We start from the raw sequence: 22,274 nt of genomic DNA, 5'->3' as shown, positions 1-22,274 counted from the left end.
TTTGTGAAGTATCATATGATTTTGGTTACTGCAGCTTTTGTAGTATGGTCTGAAGTCAGAGAGTGATACTTCCAGCTTTGATCTCTTTTCTCAAGCTTGCTTTGACAAATTGGGGTCTTTGTAGTTCTATATTAATTTTAGGATTAATTGTTCTAGTTCTGTGAAAAATGTCATAGTATTTTGACAGGAATTGCATTAAATATGTATATTGCTTTGGGTAGTATGGACATTTTAACACTATCAGTTCTTCTAATCTGTGAACATAGGATATCTTTCCATTTCTTTGTATTATCTTCAATTTCTTTCATCAATGTCATACTTTTCAGAGAATAAGTCTCTCACCTCCTTGGTTAAGTTTATTCCCAGGTATTTTATTCTTTTTGATGTGATTTTAAATGAGAGATTGTTTTCTTGCTTTCTCTTTGGGAAAGTTCATTATTAGTGTATAGAAAAGCAATAGATTTCTGTATACTAATCTTCTATCCTGCAAGTTTACTGAATTCATTTATTAGCTTAATAGTTTTTTGGTGGAGACTTTAGGATTTTCTCTATATATTATCATGTCACCTGCAAATAGTATCAGTTTTACTTCTTTTCCAATTTGCTTTTTCTTGCTTTTTCTTGTCTCACCGCTGTGGCTAGGACATCCAATACTATGTTAAAGAAATTGATGAGAATGGGCATCCTTGTCTTGTTCCTGATTCTAGAAAAAAAACTTTCAGCTTTTCACCACTAAATATAATGTTAGCTGTGGGTTAGTCATGTATGGCCTTTATTATGTTGAGATATGTTCCTTCTATTCCAACATCAATGAGAGGTTTTTTTATTATGATTGGATGTTGAATTTTTTTTTTTTTTTTGTCTTTTTGCCATTTCTTGGGCCACTCCCCCGGCATATGGAGGTTCCCAGGCTAGGGGTCGAATCGGAGCTGTAGCCACTGGCCTACACCAGAGCCACAGCAACGCCAGATCTGAGCCACGTCTGCAACCTACACCACAGCTCACGGCAATGCCGGATCCCTAGCCCACTGAGCAGGCCAGGGATCGAACCCACAACCTCATGGTTCCTAGTCAGATTTGTTAACCACTGAGCCACGACAGGAACTCCTAGATGTTGCATTTTTGTCAAATGCTCTTTCTGCATCTATTGAGATGGTCACATGATTTTATCCATCTTTTTGTTAATGTGGTGTATCACAATGATTGATCTGCAGATCTTGAACTGCCCTGGAATCCCTGGAATAGGTCATACTTGGTCCTAATTGATCATGGCATCCGATCCTTTTTTTGTTTTTCTTTTTTTGGCTTTTTAGGGCCGCACCCATGGCATATGGAGATACCCAGGCTAGCGGTCCAATCAGAGCTACAGCTGCTGGCCTATACCACACAGCCACAGCAACATCAGATCCAAGCTTCATCTGCAACCTACACCATAGCTCACGGCAATGCCAGATCCTTAACCGACTGAGCAAGGCCAGAAATTAAACCCACAACCTCATGGTTCCTGGTTGGATTCATTTCCACTGTGCCACAATGGGAACACCCTGATCCTTTTTACATATTGTTGAATTTGGTTTGCTGATACTTCACTGAGGATTTTTTCATCAGAGATATTGACTTATAATTTTCTCTCTTTTTTTTTTTTGGTAGTGTTTTTGCCTGATATTAGTATCAGGGTAATGGAATGAATTTGGAAGTATTCCCTCCTCTTCAATTTTTTAGAACAGTTTGAGAAGAATAGCTGTTAGCTCTTCTTATATGTTTGGTAGAATTCCCCTGTGAAGCTGTCTTGTCCTGGACTTTTGTCTGCTAGAGTTTTGTTTTGTTTTTAAATTACAAATTCAGTTCCACTGCTAGGAATTTGTTCAGATTGTCTGTTTCTTCCCAATTCAATCTTGGAAGATTGTATGTCAGCAACCTAGAAGTATTGTCCACTTTACTGCCTTATGGCTTTTGAGAATATTCTCTTATGTTTTTTAAATCTCTGTGATAATGATTATAGTTTCTCTTCTTTCATTTCTTATTTTGTTAATTTGGGTCCTTTCTCTTATTTCTTAATGAGCCTGGCTTTTCAACTTTGTTTATTTTTTCAAAAAAACATTTGTTTTCATTGATCTTTTCTATTTTTGGTCTCTATGTCCTTTTTGATCTTTATTATTTCCCTCCTCTGACCTTGGGCTCCATTTGTCTTCTTTTTCTAATTCTTCTAGTTGGTAGGTTAGGTTGTTTATTTGAGACTTTTCTTATTTCTTAAGGTAGGCCTATATCATTATAAGTTTATCTCTTAGAGTTTCTTTTGTTAAATCCCATAGATTTTGGATAGTTAAGTTTTTATTTTAATTTGTCTCAAGGTATTTTCTTTTATTTAATTTTTTCTATTAGAGTTGATTTACAATGTTCTGTTAATTTCTGCTGTACACATTCTTTTTCTCACATTATCCTCCATCATGTTCCATCACAGTGATATGTTCCTTATGCTATACAGCAGGATCTCTCTGCTTATCCACTTCAAATGCAATAGTTTGCATCTACTAAACCCGCACTTCCTCCACCTCCCCCTCTCCCTTGGCAACCACAAGTCTGTTCTCCCTGTCCATGAGTTTATTTGTTTTTTTTTCTGTAGATAGGTTCATTTGTGCCATATGTTAGATTCCAGATTAAGTGACATAACATGGTATTTGGCTTTCCCTTTCTGACTTACTTCATGTAGTATGACACTCTCTAGTTCCATCCATGTTGCTGCAAGTGGCATTATTTTGTTCTGTTTTATGGCTGAGTAGTATTCCACTGTGTATATATACCACATCTTCTTAATCCATTCATTTGTCAATAGACATTTAGGTTGTTTCCATGTCTTGGCCATTGTGAATAGTGCTCTGATGAACATGCAGGTGTATGTATTGTTTTCAATGAAAGATATGCCCAAGAGTGGGATTGCTGGGTTATATGGTAGTTCTATGTTTAGTTTTCTGAGGTACCTCCATGCTGTTTTCCACAGTGGTTGTACCAATTTACATTCCCACCAACAGTGAAGGAGGGTACCCTTTTCTCCATACCCTCTCCAGCATTTGCTATTTGTTGAGTTGTTGATGATGGTTATTCTGACAGGTCTGTGGTGATACCTCATTGTAGTTCTGATTTGCATTTCTCTAATAATTAGTGATATTGAACATTTTTTTCATATGCCTGTTGGTCATCTATATGTCTTCTTTGGAGAAATGTCTATTTAGGTCTTATTCCCATTTTTCAACTGGATTGTTGGGTGTTTTTTGTTGTTGTTGAGTTGTGTGAGTTTTTTATATATTGTAGAGATTAAGCCCTTGTCAGTTGCACCATTTGAAACTATTTTCTCCCATTCCGCAGGTTGTCCTTTTTTTTTTTTTTTTTTTTTTTTTTAAATGGTTTCCTTTGCTGTGCAAAAACTTGTAACTTTGATTAGGTCCTATTGGTTTATTTTTATTTCTGCTGCCTTGGGTCAAAGTATTTTCTGATTTCTTCTTTGATTTCTTCATTGACTCATTGGTTTTTTAGTAGCATATTGTTTAATCATGATTTATACATGGTATATCTTTTTCTATCCCTTCACTTTCATCTCTGTGTGTCTTTAGCTCTAAAGTGAGTCTCTTGTAAGTAGCTAGAAGGGTCTTAGTTTTTTGTACATATAACCGTATTATTATTTACTAAGTAATTTTGTTCCAATACAGATATTTCTACATAAAGAGTACATTTTGAAGTCTGTTAATTGTGAAAAATGCTATATCAGGAATCATAGTTACTCTTTTATAGTTAAAGAAAATAGAGTAAAGTATATTCTAATCCCATCGTCTAAATTTCAAGGACATTTCTAATATATCACCACATGAGACCTATCACATTTCACTCTACCATAACTCTGTGGAGAGGACAGATATGCTTTGGTAACCATGTTTTATAGATCAGGACACTAAGAATCAGTGTTTTGTGGCTTGCACAAAATCGCACTTATGGAGCTGAAGTAGGATTAGAATCTAGGAGTTTTTAGTTTTAGAATGGGGTTTTCCTTATAAAATCATGTCAGCTCTGCACTTAAAAAAAGAAAATAATACATATTTTGTAGTCCTTCTGGTTGATGAATGTTAGTTTATGTACATCATTGTAAGTCCAGATCACTGTGACCGAGTGGGACTTGTCGTAATTAACATTTGCTGACAGGACCACTTCCATGGACCAAACACACCACATAGAGACATCCTGAATACTGTCCCATTCCATTTCCAAAGGCAGGCTCTGAGGTACTGTAATCTAAAAAAGGCAATTTCTGCCTACTATCAAGCACAACTTCTTTTAAAGAAAGAATATGAGGAAAGGATGGAAAATTCTTTTCTCTCTTGGGTGCATGGGAATGTATATTCCAGCAGATACACTGAAATGAAGTATTTGTAAACCTAGCAAATGGCTGCTGCTTAGAATAGTGTTATCCCACTCCCTCATCACTTTACCTCCCACACACGAAGGCAGGCATGCACATGCATACACACACACACACACACACACACACACTCTCCCCCTCTCTCTCTCTCTCTCTCTCTCTCTCCCTCTCTCTCTCTCTCTCTCTCTCTCTCTCTCTCTCTCTCTCTCCCAAATTAGTTAGCTGGCTTATTTATGAGGTGTGACTAAAATGAAACATTCTTGTAGTGAGTGAATTTTTCTTTTCCTTTGCTTGGGGAAGAAATCAGAATCCAGAATTCAGAAGAAAAAGGCAGACTAGTAAACGTGGGGTTGGAACTTAGTGGATCTTATTATAAATTCTTAGTACTCTGAGAAAGTGTACAAGTTGCTTTATATTCGGATGTGTTTGCAATTCACTACAGTCTACATGTGTCAGAAACTTGAACTGACCAGTTAAACTGTTATCATCATAAAAACGAACCAGTAATTAGTCTACCGAAGAATAAATTCTTGGCTGGGACTTTTTGGCTAATTTTTATTTTGAAATAATTTCAAATTTATAAAAGTTACAAGAATAGTAGAAGAACTCCTAGAAACACTTCACTCAGGTTCACCAATTGTTTACATTTTGTCCTATTTCCTTCCTGCCCCTCTGCACTTCTCTTCCATCATGTTTCCCCTGTTTCTCTCCCTTTAGAGTACACTGAAACATTGTTTCATTGTTTTCCTTTACCTCTTCACATTCAGTTCATATTTCTTAAGTACGGGGACATTTTCTAACATAATCATGGTACAGTTATCAGAATATGAATATTTAACAATGATACAATCATCTACTCCATAGTCATAGTCAACTTTCATCAATTACCCAAAGGTGTCCTTTTGAGAATTTCTTTTGCAGTCCCATATCCAGTCTGGATTCATGCCTTTCATTTAATGTCAAGGCTTTTTTAGGCTCCTTTAAAATGAAACAATCGCTACCTTTTCTTTTATCTTTCACAACCTCTGATTTTTTTTTTTTTTTTACTTTTTAGGGCCACACCTATGGTATATGGAAGTTCCCAGGCTAGGAGTCAAATCAGAGCTACTGCTGACGGCCTATGCCACAGCAACAGTCACAGCAACTCAGGATCCAAGCTGCCTCTGTGGTTCACAGCCATGCTGGATCCCAACACACTGAGTGAGGCCAGGGATCAAACCCTTATCCTCATGGATACTGGTCAGATTTGTTTCCGCTGCACTACAACAGGAACTCCCAACCTCGATATTTTTGAAGGGCACAGGCCAGTTATTTTGGAAATATCCTTCAGTTTTAGTTTGTCTGATTTTCCTCATGATTTAAAAATACAAGTTAAGCATTTTTGTCAGTAATTTCACAGAATTGATACTGAGTCCCTTTCAGGAAATCACATCAGGGGATACATTTTGTTGATGTGTAATATTACTATCTATTGAGCATTTAATACTATCTATTGATCATTTGCTCAAGGCGGTATCCAACAGTTTTCTCCATTATAAAGTTATAATTTTTCTAAGTAATTTTCAGAGAGATTCTTTTAAACTATTTCCTTTTCTCATCAGACTTTCATCCACTTTGTTTTGCATCCACTGATGATTTTCTAAAGCCATCATTCCTCCTAAAATTATCAGTAAGCAATCTACTGTAAAGAGCTTTACAGAGTTCCTGTCGTGGTGCAGTGGTTAACGAATCCGATTAGGAACCATGAGGTTGTGGGTTCGATCCCTGGCCTTGCTCAGTGGGTTAAGGATCTGGCATTGCTGTGAGCTGTGGTGTAGGCCGGCGGCTACAGCTCCGATTTGACCCCTAGCCTGGGAACCTCCATATGCCTCGGGAAGTGGCCCTAGAAAAGCTGGCCTTTGTGTCCTTTTGACTTCTTCCTATTCTGTGAAAACTTCTTTACTTTTCAACAATGAAAGATGTTCCAGGATCATCTTGGATCCTCCTGATCCAGCACTGAAGTCAGCCATGTTTATGATGAGTCCTGGTTCCTTTTAGTGGAGAGTAGTGGTGTTTAATGGGAATTAGTTGTGCTCATTGGTAAAAGCATGTCACTTCTAGTCTTGTTCAGCAGATGAAACTAGGAGACACATGTCTCTCTGTGTATTTTTATATCCATTTACATATATATTTGTGTATGTGTGTGTGTGTGTGTATATATATATATATATATATATATATATATATATATATATATACATATGAAAAAGCATTGAAATTATACTGAACCTGCAATTATATTTCAAACACCAAGGTCTAGTCTTCCTCTTTTACAAGTGTATAATTAATTCTCTTCCATAGCAGTGAGAAACCTACCTTTTGTTAATTCTTTTTTTTTTTTTCATTTGCTCAAACCTAGAATACGAAAGTTGTTTCTGAATTGCTAACTTACACTACTGTAACAATTCACACTTACTTACTGGAGCTCAGTGTTGATTTACAGTTATTTTTAGATAAAATTTATTCATTAAATGCACAAATCTAATGGGAACAATTCAATGAATTTTGAAAAATCCACACATCTTTGTTACACACACACATAACAAGGCATAGATTTTTTCCATTATCCCAGAAAGTTGTCTCCCTCAGTCAACAGTGTCCCAAAAGACAGCCATTTTTCCAGTTTTATTTTTTACAGATTAGTTTTCTTGGCTAAGTTTTTAAACAAATAATTTTTGTATCTAGAAGGTTTTAAAAGAAATCCAAAAATAATTTTTTTGTAGATGGATATTGACCTATGGCATATAGTTTTTTTAGATTAAACTGATGTATATAATACATCCTTGAATCCAAATGCAATGCAGACTCTTACTATGACCTCTGCTGATCCCCCCAGTCCCTCCAGTTCACTATCCTTCAGCCACACTGGACATCTTTCAGGACCTCAACCACATTAAATTTTTTTCCACTTTAGAGTTTGTATACTTGCTCTTCCCTCTGTTAAAGAAACACGTTTTCCTTAATCTTCACCCATGTGGGGTTTTTCTCATCATTTGGATCTCAGCAAACCATCACCCACTTCAAGAGACTGTCCCTACCTAATAATTGGTAGATTATTGACTCTACCTAATAATGCTTATCACTTTTCCTGAGTCATTTTCTGTCACTTCCCCATTTTGTTTTCTATATAGCCCTTATTACTCTCCTTATTTACTTATTTATCTACCTATATATTCTTTCTTATTCCCTCAGCACCTAGAAAAATGCCTTGGGCATGTGTGTGTGTGTGTGTGTGTGTGTGTGTGCACATGTGCATAAGGAATGGTTTCAATGATATTTACTGGATGAATGAATAATGTAATAATTTAGATTGCTATTCATTATAAAATACCTTTCTTAGTTTCTGAGAATCCTGAAGGACAAAATATTTTCCTTCCACAAATTGTTAATGAATATATATCCACATTTATTTACTTTCTCTTTCTTTTATACTTTTTACTCCGCCTACTTCTCTAATGAGCAAATGTATAATATCTTACTTGATATAACTACGTGTAAAAAGTATATATTCATTGATTTTTTTTTTGAGCAATTACTCAAAAAAATATTTCCACTTTGAAATGATGGAACCATTAAACATTAACATTTTAGCTTACACAAGCAATATGCCTAGTTAGAGCCATAAAAGAATATTGTCTTTTTCCAAAAGTGGGCTGTAAACCTGGCCAAAGGTTGTTTCACTGGGAGACTGCTCAGGGCACTGCCTTTGCCTGGAAATGAAACTGAGTTTTTTTCCTCTGGTGTAACATAAGTAAGAAAGAATGTGCTATTAGGGACAGGAGCTGTGGACTCTGGAATACACTCCTCTACTCCGTGACAGAACACAGCTGTTCGCACTTACAAGGACAGTTACAAGCAAGCCCTTGAGTTTGGCTTTGTGTTTATCGACTGGTCACTTGATAGCTCTGGGGTGGAAAGAGTGATACCTCATAATTGGATTGATTTTTGCTCATTTAGAGTTTACAGATTTTTAGTTATGGTACCAAAACATCTAATTATTCATATAAAATACCTGAAGCAGCTTCTGAATTTTCATTTGTTAACCTAAAAGTTCCAGGAAAAACTTTGATAACTATTTGATGGTTTTCTGGATGGAAATTCATTTTAAGAAATGCAAGTTATAATTACATAGTTGATTCTTTTCTATAAAAATAGAAACATAGGGGCTGTATAAAGAGGCAACATATATTTCATTTGTTTCTGTGTTTGTTTCTCTAAGGAGCATAGCAGCCACTGATCATGAACCAACAGATGCCAGAAAATCCTTCCCTTGTTTTGATGAGCCCAACAAAAAGGCAACTTATACAATATCTATCATCCATCCCAAAGAATATAAGGCACTTTCAAATATGCCAGTGGAGGTGAGTATTTTTTAAGTTTTAAAACTTATGCAGACAGTCTATTTATAATATAAGGTAAATTATCTGGTTTGCTATGAGAAGCCACTGAATTCTAAAATTAAATGTGCTCTAATGGCTTATTTAGATGCTTGAAAATATATTTGGGCAATCCCTTTTCTTTGAATACTAGATGTTTTTAACCCAAGAGATCACAATCTAGTCAAAACACCATGTTGGGTTTTCTAAGCAAGAGCAAATACAGTAGACATACATCAACTGGGTTCTGCTTAAGTCAAAGAATCCCCTAGTCATGACAAATTAAAGGCAAACTAATGGAATTACAGACTTAAAAATATTCAATGGCCTAACCATTATTCTTGGTTTTCCGCTGAATATAAACCCAGTTTCTAATATAGAGCTACAAAAAATCATCACTTAAATAGTGGAGTACAGACACCAACTACATAGATCACTATGCCCATAGGTATTCTAGTGAAAGAGAAATACTTATTAAATGTTAAAAACAAAACAAAACAAAAAAGACTACAGTAAGTTCTGTCTGTATAGTTATTTTTTATGTTTTTTCTTTTTGTCTTTTCTGGGGCTGCACCCGCAGCATATGGAGGTTCCCAGGCTAGGGGTCTAATCAGAGCTACAGCTGCCAGCCTACTCCAGAGCCACAGCAATGCCAGAGCCACAGCAATGCCAGATCCAAGCCGCGTCTGCGACCTACACCACAGCTCTACCTACACCACAGCTCACAGCAATGCCAGATCTCTAACCCACTGAGCGAAGCCAGGGATTGAACCCGCAATGTCATGGTTCCTAGTGGGATTCGTTAACCACTGAACCACAACGGGAACTCCCTGTACAGTTATTACCATGACTCCTCAGTTACTGCTCTTCATCCCCATAATGGGTAATGCAGTTAACTAAAATGTCATTACCTCAAAGTTGAGGTTTATTATACATTATACCTTTGATATGCAAAAGGGTCAAGCTCATCCTCAAATATAATTGTCACCTACCTGATACCAGAAAAGCACTATGTCTACATTACATCTCCCATCTTTCTGACCCACAATCTGAAATATCGTCACTGAAATTCATCCTCTTTAATTACAAATATTCCTTGAAAAAGCAAACAAAAGCTACAGGAGAGTTAAAAAGTAAACTGTTAGTGTCAATTAGTTTATCAACTTCTCCTCTGGTGTCAAGTCGACACCTGGGCAATTGGATTTTGATTGGAGAAGAAAGAGGAAAGGATGAACTTAAAATATGACACGCTAATTCAGAAGATTGGATTGGAGTAAAATGCCATCAGAATCTTTTGGTATAGAAGGGAGAAAGAGAAGGTGGGAGGAGAAAGAATGCAAACTTTACTAACCTGTTTAAGATTTCCACACATGACCTTTTCATTTTGTAGAGTATACTTCTTCACCTTCACTTAGTTCCAGAAACTAGTCCTGGAAGAAGGTGAATACTCTGGCTCCTTAGCAAATTGAAACTACTACTAGGCTTTCATTATAGAGTAACTTTGCTAAGGCTCCAACTCTTCTCTACACGCACATAACATGTTTGTCTTGTCAATGATGCATCAAGTCCTAGTCCAGGTTCCCTCTTTTAATCCCTTTTTAAAGCTTCCTACTGCAGTGTGACTCATTGTGGCTTCAGGGCATGTGGAAATGTTTAAACAATAGGAAGCAGAAATTAGGCGAGTATTCATGGCTGGAGTACTAGGACTGGTGATTGGCAGTGAGGAAGGCAAAGCTGGCACGGACAGAAAACCATGCCAGATGGTGTCAGGAGTTGGCATCAAGTAATAAAATCCTTCTCCCTCTCCATGGTAACCCAGGCAGTGATTTTAGTGACCAATGTGGGTCTCTGATGGAGACAACAGGAAATGGAAAAGCCAACTCAACATCCTTCTATGCCTGGTACAGCTATTGCCCCTAGCACATAGACAAATCACCAAATACCTGCTTAGTTCTTCCTGTGTGCAAGGCACTGAGCACCAGCCCATTCTTCATTAAGGGGTCATGGTATCTGCTCAAATATTATGGTCAGGATTGTGTGTTTAATGTAGAAAGGTAAATAAACTCCTGTCTGGTTTATATCACAAAGTTGTATTTCTCCCAGAGAAAACTCACAGAGTGTAGTTTAGTCACTCTTTCATAGCACTAAAAATAAGACAGGAGTTCCTGTCGTGGCGCAGTGGTTAACGAATCCAACTAGGAACCATGAGGTTGCGGGTTCGGTCCCTGCCCTTGCTCAGTGGGTTAACGATGCGGCATTGCCGTGAGCTGTGGTGTAGGTTGCAGACGTGGCTCGGATCCTGCGTTGCTGTGGCTCTGGTATAGGCCGGTGGCTACAGCTCCGATTTGACCCCTAGCCTGGGAACCTCCATATGCCGCGAGAGCGGCCCGAGAAATGGCAAAAAGACAAATAAATAAATAAATAAATAAATAAATAAATAAATAAAAATAAGACAAATTTTCCTTTAGTCTTCTCAACATCACCATTTAGGGGTAAAATTTCTTTTTGCACTGGAGTTCCCATTGTGGCACAGCACAAATAAATCCAACCAGGAACCATGAGGTTGCGGGTTCAATCCCTGGCCTCGCTCAGTGGGTTAAGGATCCGGCATTGCCATGAGCTGTAGTGTAGGTAGCAGACATGGCTCAGATCTCCCATTGCTGTGGTTCTGGTGTAGGCTGGCAGCTGTAGCTCCAATTAGAACCCTAGCCTGGGAACCTCCATATGCTGCAGGTGTGGCCCTAAAAAAAAAGACAAAAAAAAAAATTCTTTTTACCCCTAAATTTTGACAAAGGACTTCTGACTGGAAAGCCAGTTTGGAGTAACTATTTGTCTTATGCATGAGTGATCTTTTTATAAAGAAAAGATTATCTTTTGCTTTCAATAGAAAGAAGAGTCTGTGGATGATATATGGACTCAAACAACTTTCCAGAAGTCTGTTCCTATGAGCACTTACCTGGTATGCTTTGCTGTACATCAATTTGACTCTGTAACAAGAACGTCAAGGAGCGGAAAACCTGTGAGTACCATTATATTTTAAGAATTTACCACCCACGCATTTGTGGTTTTCTACTTTTTTTTAATAGTTTTTTTCTTTCTTTCTTAGAACAGACTAGAAAAGCCCATTAGTTACCAGGGTCTATGAGCCTGATGATACAATGAAAATATAGAAAAAAAAAGTAAGCTGAAAGGACCCAGGTGAAAAATAAACGAAATAGCCATAGGAATGGATGGATAGCCTTGAATTATTTTAGGGAGAAAAATTACTATAAATTCAAAGCTATCTCCTAAGTATACCAGCACAAATGTACTAAATATCTGAATATGTCCAAATTAAATGGATGGGCATATGTGTTTGGGTGGGGTCTTAGATGGAGGCCAGAGGGAGCGGAGGAAACCAGAAATAGGTGAATATCCTTCAGGTAAGTAACCACTGAGATACTTGTGGGTACCATTTCATTATGTAATTTAAAATGGGACAACAACAAAGTTATCAAAAAGCATTTTTCAAAAGAGTAAGAAAATACAAATAAAATTTTTTTTAGATCAAGATGAAGAACTCAACAATTTTCTTTTAAAAACTAAATACTCTCACCTAATTATTTTTCTCTTTTTGGAAGCCCCCAATTTGCTCGTGCCCTAAACACTTGCTAAGCTACCTAATGGTTAGTCCACTACTGTGCTACATATTACACACATAAACCATTACAGTCTTTGCAATATAATTTTATAAGGAAGAAATCATCACTCCCACTTTACAGATGAGAAAATTAAAACAATGAGTTTAAGTAATTTGCTCAAGATCACCCAACTAGCAAGTGGTGGAGACTCAAATTAGAGATTCTTTTCAAACAATGATCTCGGCTAAACTTTCTGAAATGTGGTGGTGCTCCTCCCACCACCCCATCTAAAGAGACAGGCAACCAGAGTTGCCTGCAAAAGACTGGTTTTGCCTGCTGAAAAAAAAAAAAAAATGTGGGGCTCTTTTCTTCAAAATTGGACAGAATCTTGCAGAAGAACTTAAAGCCATCTAGTGTGAATGTCAATTCAAGGCAAATTCCACCTCTTTGGCATCTGACTACCTCCCTACCCACTCACTTTAAATTGAAATCTAGCACCTAAAACTCAAGCACAAATGCTCCCAAGCTTTCTCACTCTGGAAAGAATTATAGGAAAACCACTCTACTTAAATGCAACATCAGCAGGAACCTACACCGATCTCACAGTACTACATTATTAGAGCTAAACAGACAACTAAGACAAACAGGCCCATGAGGAAAACAAGCAACAGAAAAGAGAAAATCCAAGACAAATAAACATGAAAGCAGTGTGAGTAAACAGAAATAGTTAGGGAAACAAAAAAAAGGCAAAAAAATTAAACATTCTCACACACAACCAGTAATTATTATACTCAGAAATTCAAGAAGATATGATCACCAAAAAATAATAACAGAAAACTATGAGAAAACAATCAGAAATAGTAGTCAGAGTTCAAAAACATAATTTCCAAAGCATGACCTTGATGTGACCCCCAGGGAACTGTTGCTCATTCCTTCCAAAACCAGAGCCCAATAAGCCGACAGCTTTAGTTCCTGCCAGCTGCTTTGTATTTTTATCAACTTCAGGGAGATGCTTATATTGTTCGAAGCCCTGATATATTTTGTGGATTTTCCACTTTTATATTACATAGACATTTCTCTATGTTAGAAACAGTGGGAGTACATCAAAGCACCAATTTACTGCATGATCTAGAGCCAAAGTCTCTGTATTACTTGCTCAGCTAAAAAAACGAAGCTATTCAGTTTTTGTGTATTACAACATTTTTAGTAGGAATTTCATGACTCAAAAGACTATTCTTACTCATTTTGCTTCTGACAGTATTATTCTGGTACATATATTTGTTGCTATTCATAATAAGATTATATACTGTACAATCTAGGAGTCTATAAGACCCTGACTGAACTCACTATTCTGGCAAGAATCCCTTTATATCAATAAATATTGAACCAAGGCCTATCTTCTTTTTTTTTTTTTTTTTTTTTTTTTTGAATTACGTTGCTGTATTGAAAAGCACTCGGCTTGCAGTTAGCAAGCAGTTTCATTAAATCATGATAAACATCACAAAGAAAGGTACAGGCAGAAAATTAGACAACTCTTTAGGGAGTACATAGTCTGTATCCAGTGTATTATAATGTAATAATCATTGTGTTGGGAATAAGGAGAGAAGATGGTTTAAGACCAAACAGAACTTCCTTGCAATTAGCTATGGAGCCCTAATTTTTTTTTAATCTGTTAATTTCAAATAGTCATACCCACATGCAGGAAGTGTTACTATTTTTCACCAATATCTGGTTCTCCTCTACTCTGAGCACGGGTGGGGGGTGGGGTGGGGGTGGGGAATGATAGTTCCCTGCCCCTTTGAAGTAAGGCCTATGTTCTTAATTGCTTACCTGGAGTAGCAGATATTAGTCCTTGAACCATTCACTGTGCTAAAATGTCCGTATTGCTCATGAAGATCAGAAGGCCCAAGTTTAAAAAAAATTTAGGATAAAAAGCAACCATGTTTGGAAGGTGGCTGAAAAGACAACTCTGCATATTTCCTTTTTCGGTTTTTTGTTTGTTTGTTTTTTGGCTGCACCTATGGCATGCAAAAGTTCCTGGGTTAGGGATCGAACCAAACCACAGCAGTGACAAAGTTGAATTCCTAACCAGTAGGCCACCAGGTAGCTCCATATTTCCTTTTTTGAATACTAATTGCATTATATTTTTAATGCAATGTTATATAAGGTGCAGCTCTATGACATAGTGATTTATAACTTTTAAAGGTCATACTCCATTTATAGTTATTACATAATATTGGCTATATACCCTGGGCTACACAACATGTCCTTGTAGCTCATTTATTTTATGCACAGTAAATCTCTCATTTATTTTATGCATAGTCCCTCTCCTCACTGGTAAGCACTGGTTTGCTCTCTATATCTGTGAGTTTGTCTATTTTTTTTGTTATATTCACTACTTTATTGTATTTTTCAAAATCTACATTTAAGTGATATCATACAGCATTTGTCTCTGTCTTACTTCACTAAACATAATTCCCTGCAAGTCCATCCATGTTGTTGCAAATGGCAAAATTTCATTCTTCTTATGGCTGTTAGTATTTCATTATATGTACACTACATCTTCTTTATTAATTCATCTATTGATGGACACTTAGGTTGTTTCTATATCTTGGCTATTGTAAATATGCTGCTATGGATATTATGGAGCACATATCTTTCAAATTAATGTTTGTGTTTTCTTTGGATATAAATCTGGAGTGGAACTGCTGGATCATATGGTAGCTCTATTTTTAGTTTTTTGAGGAACCTCCATATTGTCTTCCATGGTGACTGTACCAGTTTACATTCCCACCAACAGCGTACAAAGATTCCCTTTTCTCTACATCTTCACCAACATTTGCTTTTTGTGGTCTTTTTGAGGCTAGGTTTTCAATGAGTTTGATTTTTATAATATTTTAATGAATTAAAAAATTATTTCTTTACCGTAAGGGCTTCTAAATTAAGGATTTTTAATCATCCCTGAAGGAATGTATTTAATTTAAGAAGCCACCAAAGATTGCTAATGATTTATATTCTTTACTTATAAAGATTCTTATTCTTTACTTAAATTTACAAAAATAATATTAATAAGTAATATAAAATTCTATGAGGTTAGATTTTTTAATGTTAACTGTTCTGAAAAATTCTACTGCAGTAATAATAATCATTAAGTATCAAACAACTCAAATTTTGACTCAAATGAGAAGTAAGCTGTCAATAAATATTTTGTGTAACCTAGGTGATGACGCAGAGCTTCTTCTCATACAGCACCTCATGGCAGCTGAGCTCTGGAACTCTAAAGTTCTGAACATATTTTAAACCTTCAAAGCCTCAGCAAAAATATAGTCCTTAGTCACCCAAACCTCTAGCCAAAGTTTTGCATATTTGCAATAATTTATCTGTGGATAAGGAGCAAACTAAAATTTAGGAACAACATATCATATTCCTGTGACAAACAAAACCCGAGAAAACCTAAAGTATCACTCTTCCTTTTTTTTTTTTTTTTTTTTTTTTTTTTTGTCTTTTTGCCTTTTCTAGGGCCACACTCGCAGCATATGGACGTTCCCAGGCTAGGGGTCTAATCGGAGCTGTAGCCGCAGGTCTATGCCAGAGCCACAGCGATGCAGGATCCGAGTCACATCTGCAACCTACACCACAGCTCACGGCAATGCCGGATCCTTAACCCACTGAGTGGGGTCAGGAATCAAACCCGCAGCCTCATGGTTCCTAGTCAGATTCATTAACCACTGAGACACGAGGGGAACTCCTCACTCTTCCTTTTTGCTAAGTATTCCTCCTCCCCAAATTTCTGCCAACTACTAGAAAAATACTTAGAAAAACATAAAGTTATAAAATTAAACACACTGATGACATTCAGTAATACCAGCTAGGTACCTTAAACAATTAAAAACAATATCAAATTCTTTTTTCTTTCTCATCCTGGCTACATCAGTGTTGAAAATAGAATTGAGGGTTCTTCCAATCAGAATGTTTTGTCAGTCTTTATTGAGCACCTACTATGTGTACAAAGAGGATGCTAAGCCTTAAAGGGATTGAAATGTGCTAAGAAATCTGTACTTCAGTTGAGATGTGAAACAGAAGCAGTCACCACTCTCCAATGTCACTGAAGTGTGTTTTAAGGTCTTCACTGATTATACCATCTCCTCATTCTCCTAGTATTTCTAATAGTAATGTGGATACCACAAGGTGGACATCCCACACATAAAAGGAAGTACAGACAAAGAAAATTATAGACGTTAACTATTCAATGTATTATCTTTCATGATACTACTGTTCTTTCGCTCTCTCTCTCTTTTTTTTTTGTCTTTTTAATGGCCACACCTGCGACATATGGAAGTTCCCAGGCTAGGGGTCGAATCAGAGCTACAGCTGCTGGCCTACAGCACAACCACAGCAAGGCCAGATCTGAGCCACATCTGTGACATACACCACAGCTCCCAGCAACACTGAATCCTTCAACCCACTGATCAAGGCTAGGCATCAAACCCGCATCCTCTAGTCCTGTTTGTTGCCGCTGAGTCATGACAGGAACTCCTCTGAGGATACAAATGTTCTTGATGGGACACATAAAACTATTACATGTCAAGCATTGTTTATGCTTTAGCTTATTTAATGCTCACATAAACTCTCAGATAAGTACTATTGTTATTTCTATTTTATAGCGGGTGGAAGTCAGGTTTCATTCCCAGGAGTAGAGAAAAGCAGTATGCTATGATAAGAAACCAGCTTTGTGCTGAAGTTTAGTGTCGGTTTTGTCTTCATTTAACTCGTACACAATGAGGAAGTCTACAATCCTTATTTAAAACCTTTGTGACTAGCTATATGTTGGAATTCAGAAATTTTCAGATTTGCAGAAGGTAATATGGTACAAAATTGCATATTACTGAGTCACTACAGTGGGATCTGGGGTGGTACCTTATAATCAAACAGTAATATTTCTACAGCAATATATTTGTGAGAAAAGTAAAAATTATTTCTTTAAAAACTCCTATAAATTCAGGTCAGATGGTACTGCTAAATTAATTTTCTCAGAAAAAATAAACTTTTGATTTTCAGAACTCTTTGGATTTTATAATTGTGGAAATGGGCCTAATGAAAGAATTGGGGTAGTTACCATCAGTGATGCAAAATATTATATTTTGTTGTTATTAATAGTGCCAGATTCATAAAATAGATGTGTAGAGTGAAACACTACCTGGTAAGTGCTTATCACTTTACCTGGAAATTTTTAATTATTCAGTAGGACTAATAAGTAATCATAATGATAACACATAAAAGGAGTGAGGCCACCAATTAGAATAAATTCTTATGGATTTAAATTCCATCTCTCAAATTCCCAGAGAGCCTTAATTAAAAGGACAATATTAACAATTCTCAAAGCCTTCTTTATAGTAGGTTCCCACATGATAAGAGAAAGGCAGCAACAACAACAGTGATAAAGCAGATGGATGACACCTCCCAAAAGAGTAATCAGCTGCATACAGGCTTTAGCAAGCACAGAGTTTACATTTGACACCAGATCCACAGATTCAATTATTTGAGCTATTACTAACAGTATCCAGCAGTGGTACAGCTAGGTAATCTAATTCGCTTAGGGAACTTACTGTCTTTAAAAACTAAATATATGCATTTAAATTAGGTTCTTAAAGCCTTAAAAACTTCATCTGTATGTACATATATATATATATATATACACACACACACACACACACTTATGTATGTACGTATGTATATATAGATAGATAGAACTTATATAAAGCCTTTATATTTAACCTTTAATAGAGTCCTTGAATAATAAATGCATATAGACTTTTTAGATGTTAAGAAGAATGAATATACATACATGCTCACCTCCTCACCCCATGCTATTTGAATATGGTTAGTCGTATCTTTAAAAATAATATCAGAAAAGCAAGTAGGTAAACTAGAAAGATAGCAATTATTACAAAGCAATGACAAATCAGGAGTAATTGACTGAACTGGACAGAAGTGTTGAGGCGTAGCAGATGATGGAGAAGTAACTACTTCTATCAAAGCCCATAGAAAGGAATCTTTAAAATAAATTTTTTTTTTATATATGACAGATAGGACACATAGATATGCTTCCGTTAATGACATTACAAGGTTAATAGGCTATGTCTATATATTTTATGATTGCTTAGCTCAGTTGCTCAAAGCAATGGTCATAAAATGATTGATAATGCTTCAAAATAAGGGTCAGAGATCACAGACTGGCCAGACAGTAGAGATAGAACATACTTCTAAGTGGTATTGAGTTTCTCAGAAACAAAGGAGAAAGGGACTTTTATTTTGACTGAATTTACATTGATATCAATCCTTTTTAAGGTCACTGCACTCCTGTTGCTGCCTATAACAGAAATATATGGAGAGAGAGCGAGAAAAAACAAAAACAAAAACAAAAACAGATTATACTGTCTGAGAAGCATTCTGGTTAAAGGGAGTCAATCTACCAGTGTGGGCAACTAGAAGATATTGGTAGAAAAAGCACATTCTTCTCCCCATTGCTTTGCCTACAATGAGGGGTGTCACTGTAAAGTCTCCTTCCTCTTTTTCAACACTCTCACTCCCCAACTCATATTATGTGCAACACAAAAGTACAGAGTGTGTAGACAACAGCAACTACATGTTGTGGTAGAAATTCTGAAGAACTTTTGACACAATAATCAGTTCACAGATGAGAAATTCTGAGTCTCGGCTTATAACATGGCAATCTTATAAGAACGTGATGCTTCTGATTTCACAGGGGGCAATTACCTTTGCTCTGTTCAGTGGCCACCAACCGGATCTTAGTTTCACTCAACTTCTTGGAAAATGCATGTTGTAGTTCACAAAGAGAACGGGAGGGCAGTGAGGAAATCCATTACTTCTGTAAAGCAAACCAAAACACAAACTTAAATGAAAGATGGGATGATAATGAGTGAGTTTTGTAGTCTTTGGAGATGAAGGTAGCACATCTTTACTCATGCAAATAAAGCAAGAATGTCAATTACACAACAGATGTGAGAACAGTGAGCCAGTGAAGGTAATTCAAGGGATGCCTTTTAGAAACGCCTCCTTAACTTACTGGATCTTTCTGCTGTTCACTTCTGAGAAAAGATGACTAAAGGTGTGTGCCTAAAAGAACAGTAAAACTAGAGATGCGTCTAGAATAAAGGAAAATATACAAAGTTTCTCTTTTTCTTTTTTTTGAAGATGATGAGTTCCTATTCTGGTTAGGTAGATGGGCTTGAACTTATCAAGTGACTGCATCCTTTGCTTTACTTTTGAAAGCAAAGTTTTGAATCAGGCCTAAAGTTCAGCAAGTAGACCTCATTTGAATTCCTCACTTTTAAAAAATGATTTTTTAGAGGAGTTTTAGGTTTACATCTAAATCGAGAGGAAGATACAAAGATTTCACATAACCCGCCTGCTCCCACACATGCATAGCCTTCCCCATTATTAATATCACTCCTCCAAATACTACATTTGTTACCAAAGATGAACCTATATTGACACATTATAATACCCAGAGTCCTTGGTTTACCCTAAGGTTCACTCTTGGTATTATATGTTTTATATATTTGGACAAATGAATAATGATATATATCCATCTTTATTGTATCATACAGAGTATCCTCACTGTCTAAAAATCCTCTGTGCTCTAACTATTCATCTCTCCACTCGGCCTGACAACCACTGATTTCTTTACTGTATCCATAGTTTTGACTCTTCAAAAATGTCATATAGTTGGAATCATACAGTATGTAGTCTTTTCAGATAGGCTTTTTTCACTTAGTAATACGCATTTAATATTCCTCCTTGTTTTTTCAAGGTTTCATAGTCCATTTTTTTTTTTTTTTTTTCTTTTTACAGCCACACGTGCGGCATATGAAGTTCCCAGGCTAGGGGTCAAATGGGAACTGCAGCGGCTGCAACACGGGATCCAAACTGCTTCTGCGACCAATCCCACAGATCATGGCAACTGAGGGTCCTTAGCTCACTAAGCAGGGCCAGGGGTCAAACCCTGGCAACCTCATGGATACTATTCATGTTGTTGGCTGAGTCACAATAGGAACTTCCCTGAATCATTATATTGTAGACTGTAGAAGTAGAATAGTTAAAATATCAAAAGGGAAATTTGAATAGCAATGGATAGAAAAGCACAAATGAAAAACATGTATCTAAGGGCTCTTAATATGAGGGAAATCGTATGCTTTTATGTCCTCAAAAACAGATGCATAGATAGATACATGAAAATTAAAAAGACAATGTATGTTCTAAATAGAAAAAAGTAATAACATTTAAAAATATATTGGACACTATGCTAACCATTATTTCTAGTCTCTGAAATTACCTCATGGGTTATATAGTATTCTTTTCCTTTATAGCGAAGTCTCAGAGAGGTAAGTGATCTGTCCATGACCACGCAAAACTGGGATTCCTATTAGATTTGTCTGACTCCAAGGCCCATCTTCTTCCCACTATGTCATGTACCATAGTTTTTGTGTTTCATCAAATGAAGAATTTTTAGGTGGTATAGTTCAGTGATAAAGCATTTGACTGCAAATGAAGAATTTTCACTGGATTTTTGTGTTTTTTAATAGCTCACTATATATGTCCAGCCAGAACAAAAGCATACAGCTGAGTATGCTGCAAACATAACCAAAAGTGTGTTTGATTACTTTGAAGACTACTTTGCTATGGAATATTCTCTTCCTAAATTAGGTGAGAGTCATTTTTATTTTCTTTTTTTAATATTGCCTTTGTTTTCACCTAAGTTAACTCATTTCCTCCAGTTTTAGCATCCTTAGTTAATGGTCATCCTTTAGTCTTTTTATTATATGCATACATTGTGTGTCTAATACTTACTAGATACTGAAAGATCCAGTCTGTATTCCTCCAAGAATAATGTCTATACTCTGTTCTTACCTGATAATGTACAGTATTTTATTTCTAAATAAAAATTAAAGTATATATGTAAAACTGCAGACACTGATAATGATGGAGCCAGAAATGAGCAACCTAGATCAGGTGATTTCAAAAGTAGTGCTCATCTCAATAGTTTACATTGCCTCTCCACCATCAGTGAGTTAATAAAAAATAGGGCTAAATAATGCTGTCAGAATCCTATGTACTTCCAGTCTTTCCATTATTAAACAAGACTAATTCTAGATTCTTTGGCAGTTAAGATAAAATGCTGGTGCTCCTTCCATAAGCATTTTTCTCATATGGAGAATGGGAGGAATGTGTTTTGTTTTTAAAATAAAAATAGTCTTATAATCAAAATGGTGTGGATATGACACTTTTATCAATAGCAGAAATGCTTTATCAATAATCTTGAGTGGGATTAACAATGACTTTAAACGTAAGACCCCTATAGATGTCTGTAGGGATGAAATGAAGGCAACAAGAAAACAAACCAATCAACAACTGGACTTCTCTATTTCTGTTTCTGCCCTTACTTTAATAAGTTATCAGGGCAAAGCAACTGGAATGCCACATCTGTACATGGGAATGGCGGTGGCTCTGAGTAACCTTGTGGATGCTCCATTTTTTTAAAAAAATTTTTGATCCAAATAACTATTAGAGAAGGAAACAGGAAGAGAAACAACTTTTCATCAAAATCAGAATAATATCTAATAAAATGTTAAGCACATAAATTTAAAAGTCTTTTTCTTTTTATCTTTTTTTTTTCTCTTTTTGCTTTTTATCTTTTTTTTTTTTTCTCTTTCTGCTTTTTAGGGCCATACCTGTGGCATATGGCCAGGGATTGGATCAGAGCTACAGTTGCAGGCCTACACCACAGCCACAGCAACACCAGATCCCAGC

At 36.3% G+C, this 22,274-nt stretch overlaps 3 protein-coding genes across 30 annotated transcripts in view; 1 reads left to right on the top strand and 2 right to left on the bottom strand.

Annotated features, from left to right (window-relative positions):
- CASP6 (caspase 6) overlaps positions 1–22,274 on the bottom strand; it is a 1,021,045-nt gene that overhangs the window by 689,004 nt on the left and 309,767 nt on the right. The window lies entirely within an intron of this gene.
- ELOVL6 (ELOVL fatty acid elongase 6) overlaps positions 1–22,274 on the bottom strand; it is a 465,493-nt gene that overhangs the window by 341,592 nt on the left and 101,627 nt on the right. For all 26 annotated transcript variants that reach the window (XM_084973203.1, XM_084973195.1, XM_084973204.1 and 23 more), the window contains one exon: positions 19,221–19,332. The gene's annotated coding sequence lies outside the window, so the exon portion shown is untranslated. The remainder of the gene's footprint in view (positions 1–19,220; positions 19,333–22,274) is intronic.
- The window catches only part of ENPEP (glutamyl aminopeptidase), a 93,286-nt gene that overhangs the window by 10,084 nt on the left and 60,928 nt on the right, over positions 1–22,274 (top strand). For all 3 annotated transcript variants that reach the window (XR_014811944.1, XR_014811943.1, NM_214017.1), the window contains exons 2-4: positions 8,667–8,808; positions 11,711–11,842; positions 21,050–21,170. Coding sequence is in view for 1 of the 3 variants with exons in the window: in NM_214017.1 (NP_999182.1) it covers positions 8,667–8,808; positions 11,711–11,842; positions 21,050–21,170 (395 nt within the window). In the remaining 2 variants the exon portion in view is untranslated. The remainder of the gene's footprint in view (positions 1–8,666; positions 8,809–11,710; positions 11,843–21,049; positions 21,171–22,274) is intronic.

Source organism: Sus scrofa, chromosome 8, assembly GCF_054392235.1.
Source record: "Sus scrofa isolate SSC_HxYL_T2T_F1_AM1 chromosome 8, Sscrofa_HxYL_maternal_Yorkshire_Landrace_v2.0, whole genome shotgun sequence".
Classification (NCBI taxonomy): Eukaryota; Metazoa; Chordata; class Mammalia; order Artiodactyla; family Suidae; genus Sus; species Sus scrofa.
Note: the sequence above shows the minus strand (reverse complement) of the source record. Positions and strands in the feature narration are given on the sequence as shown.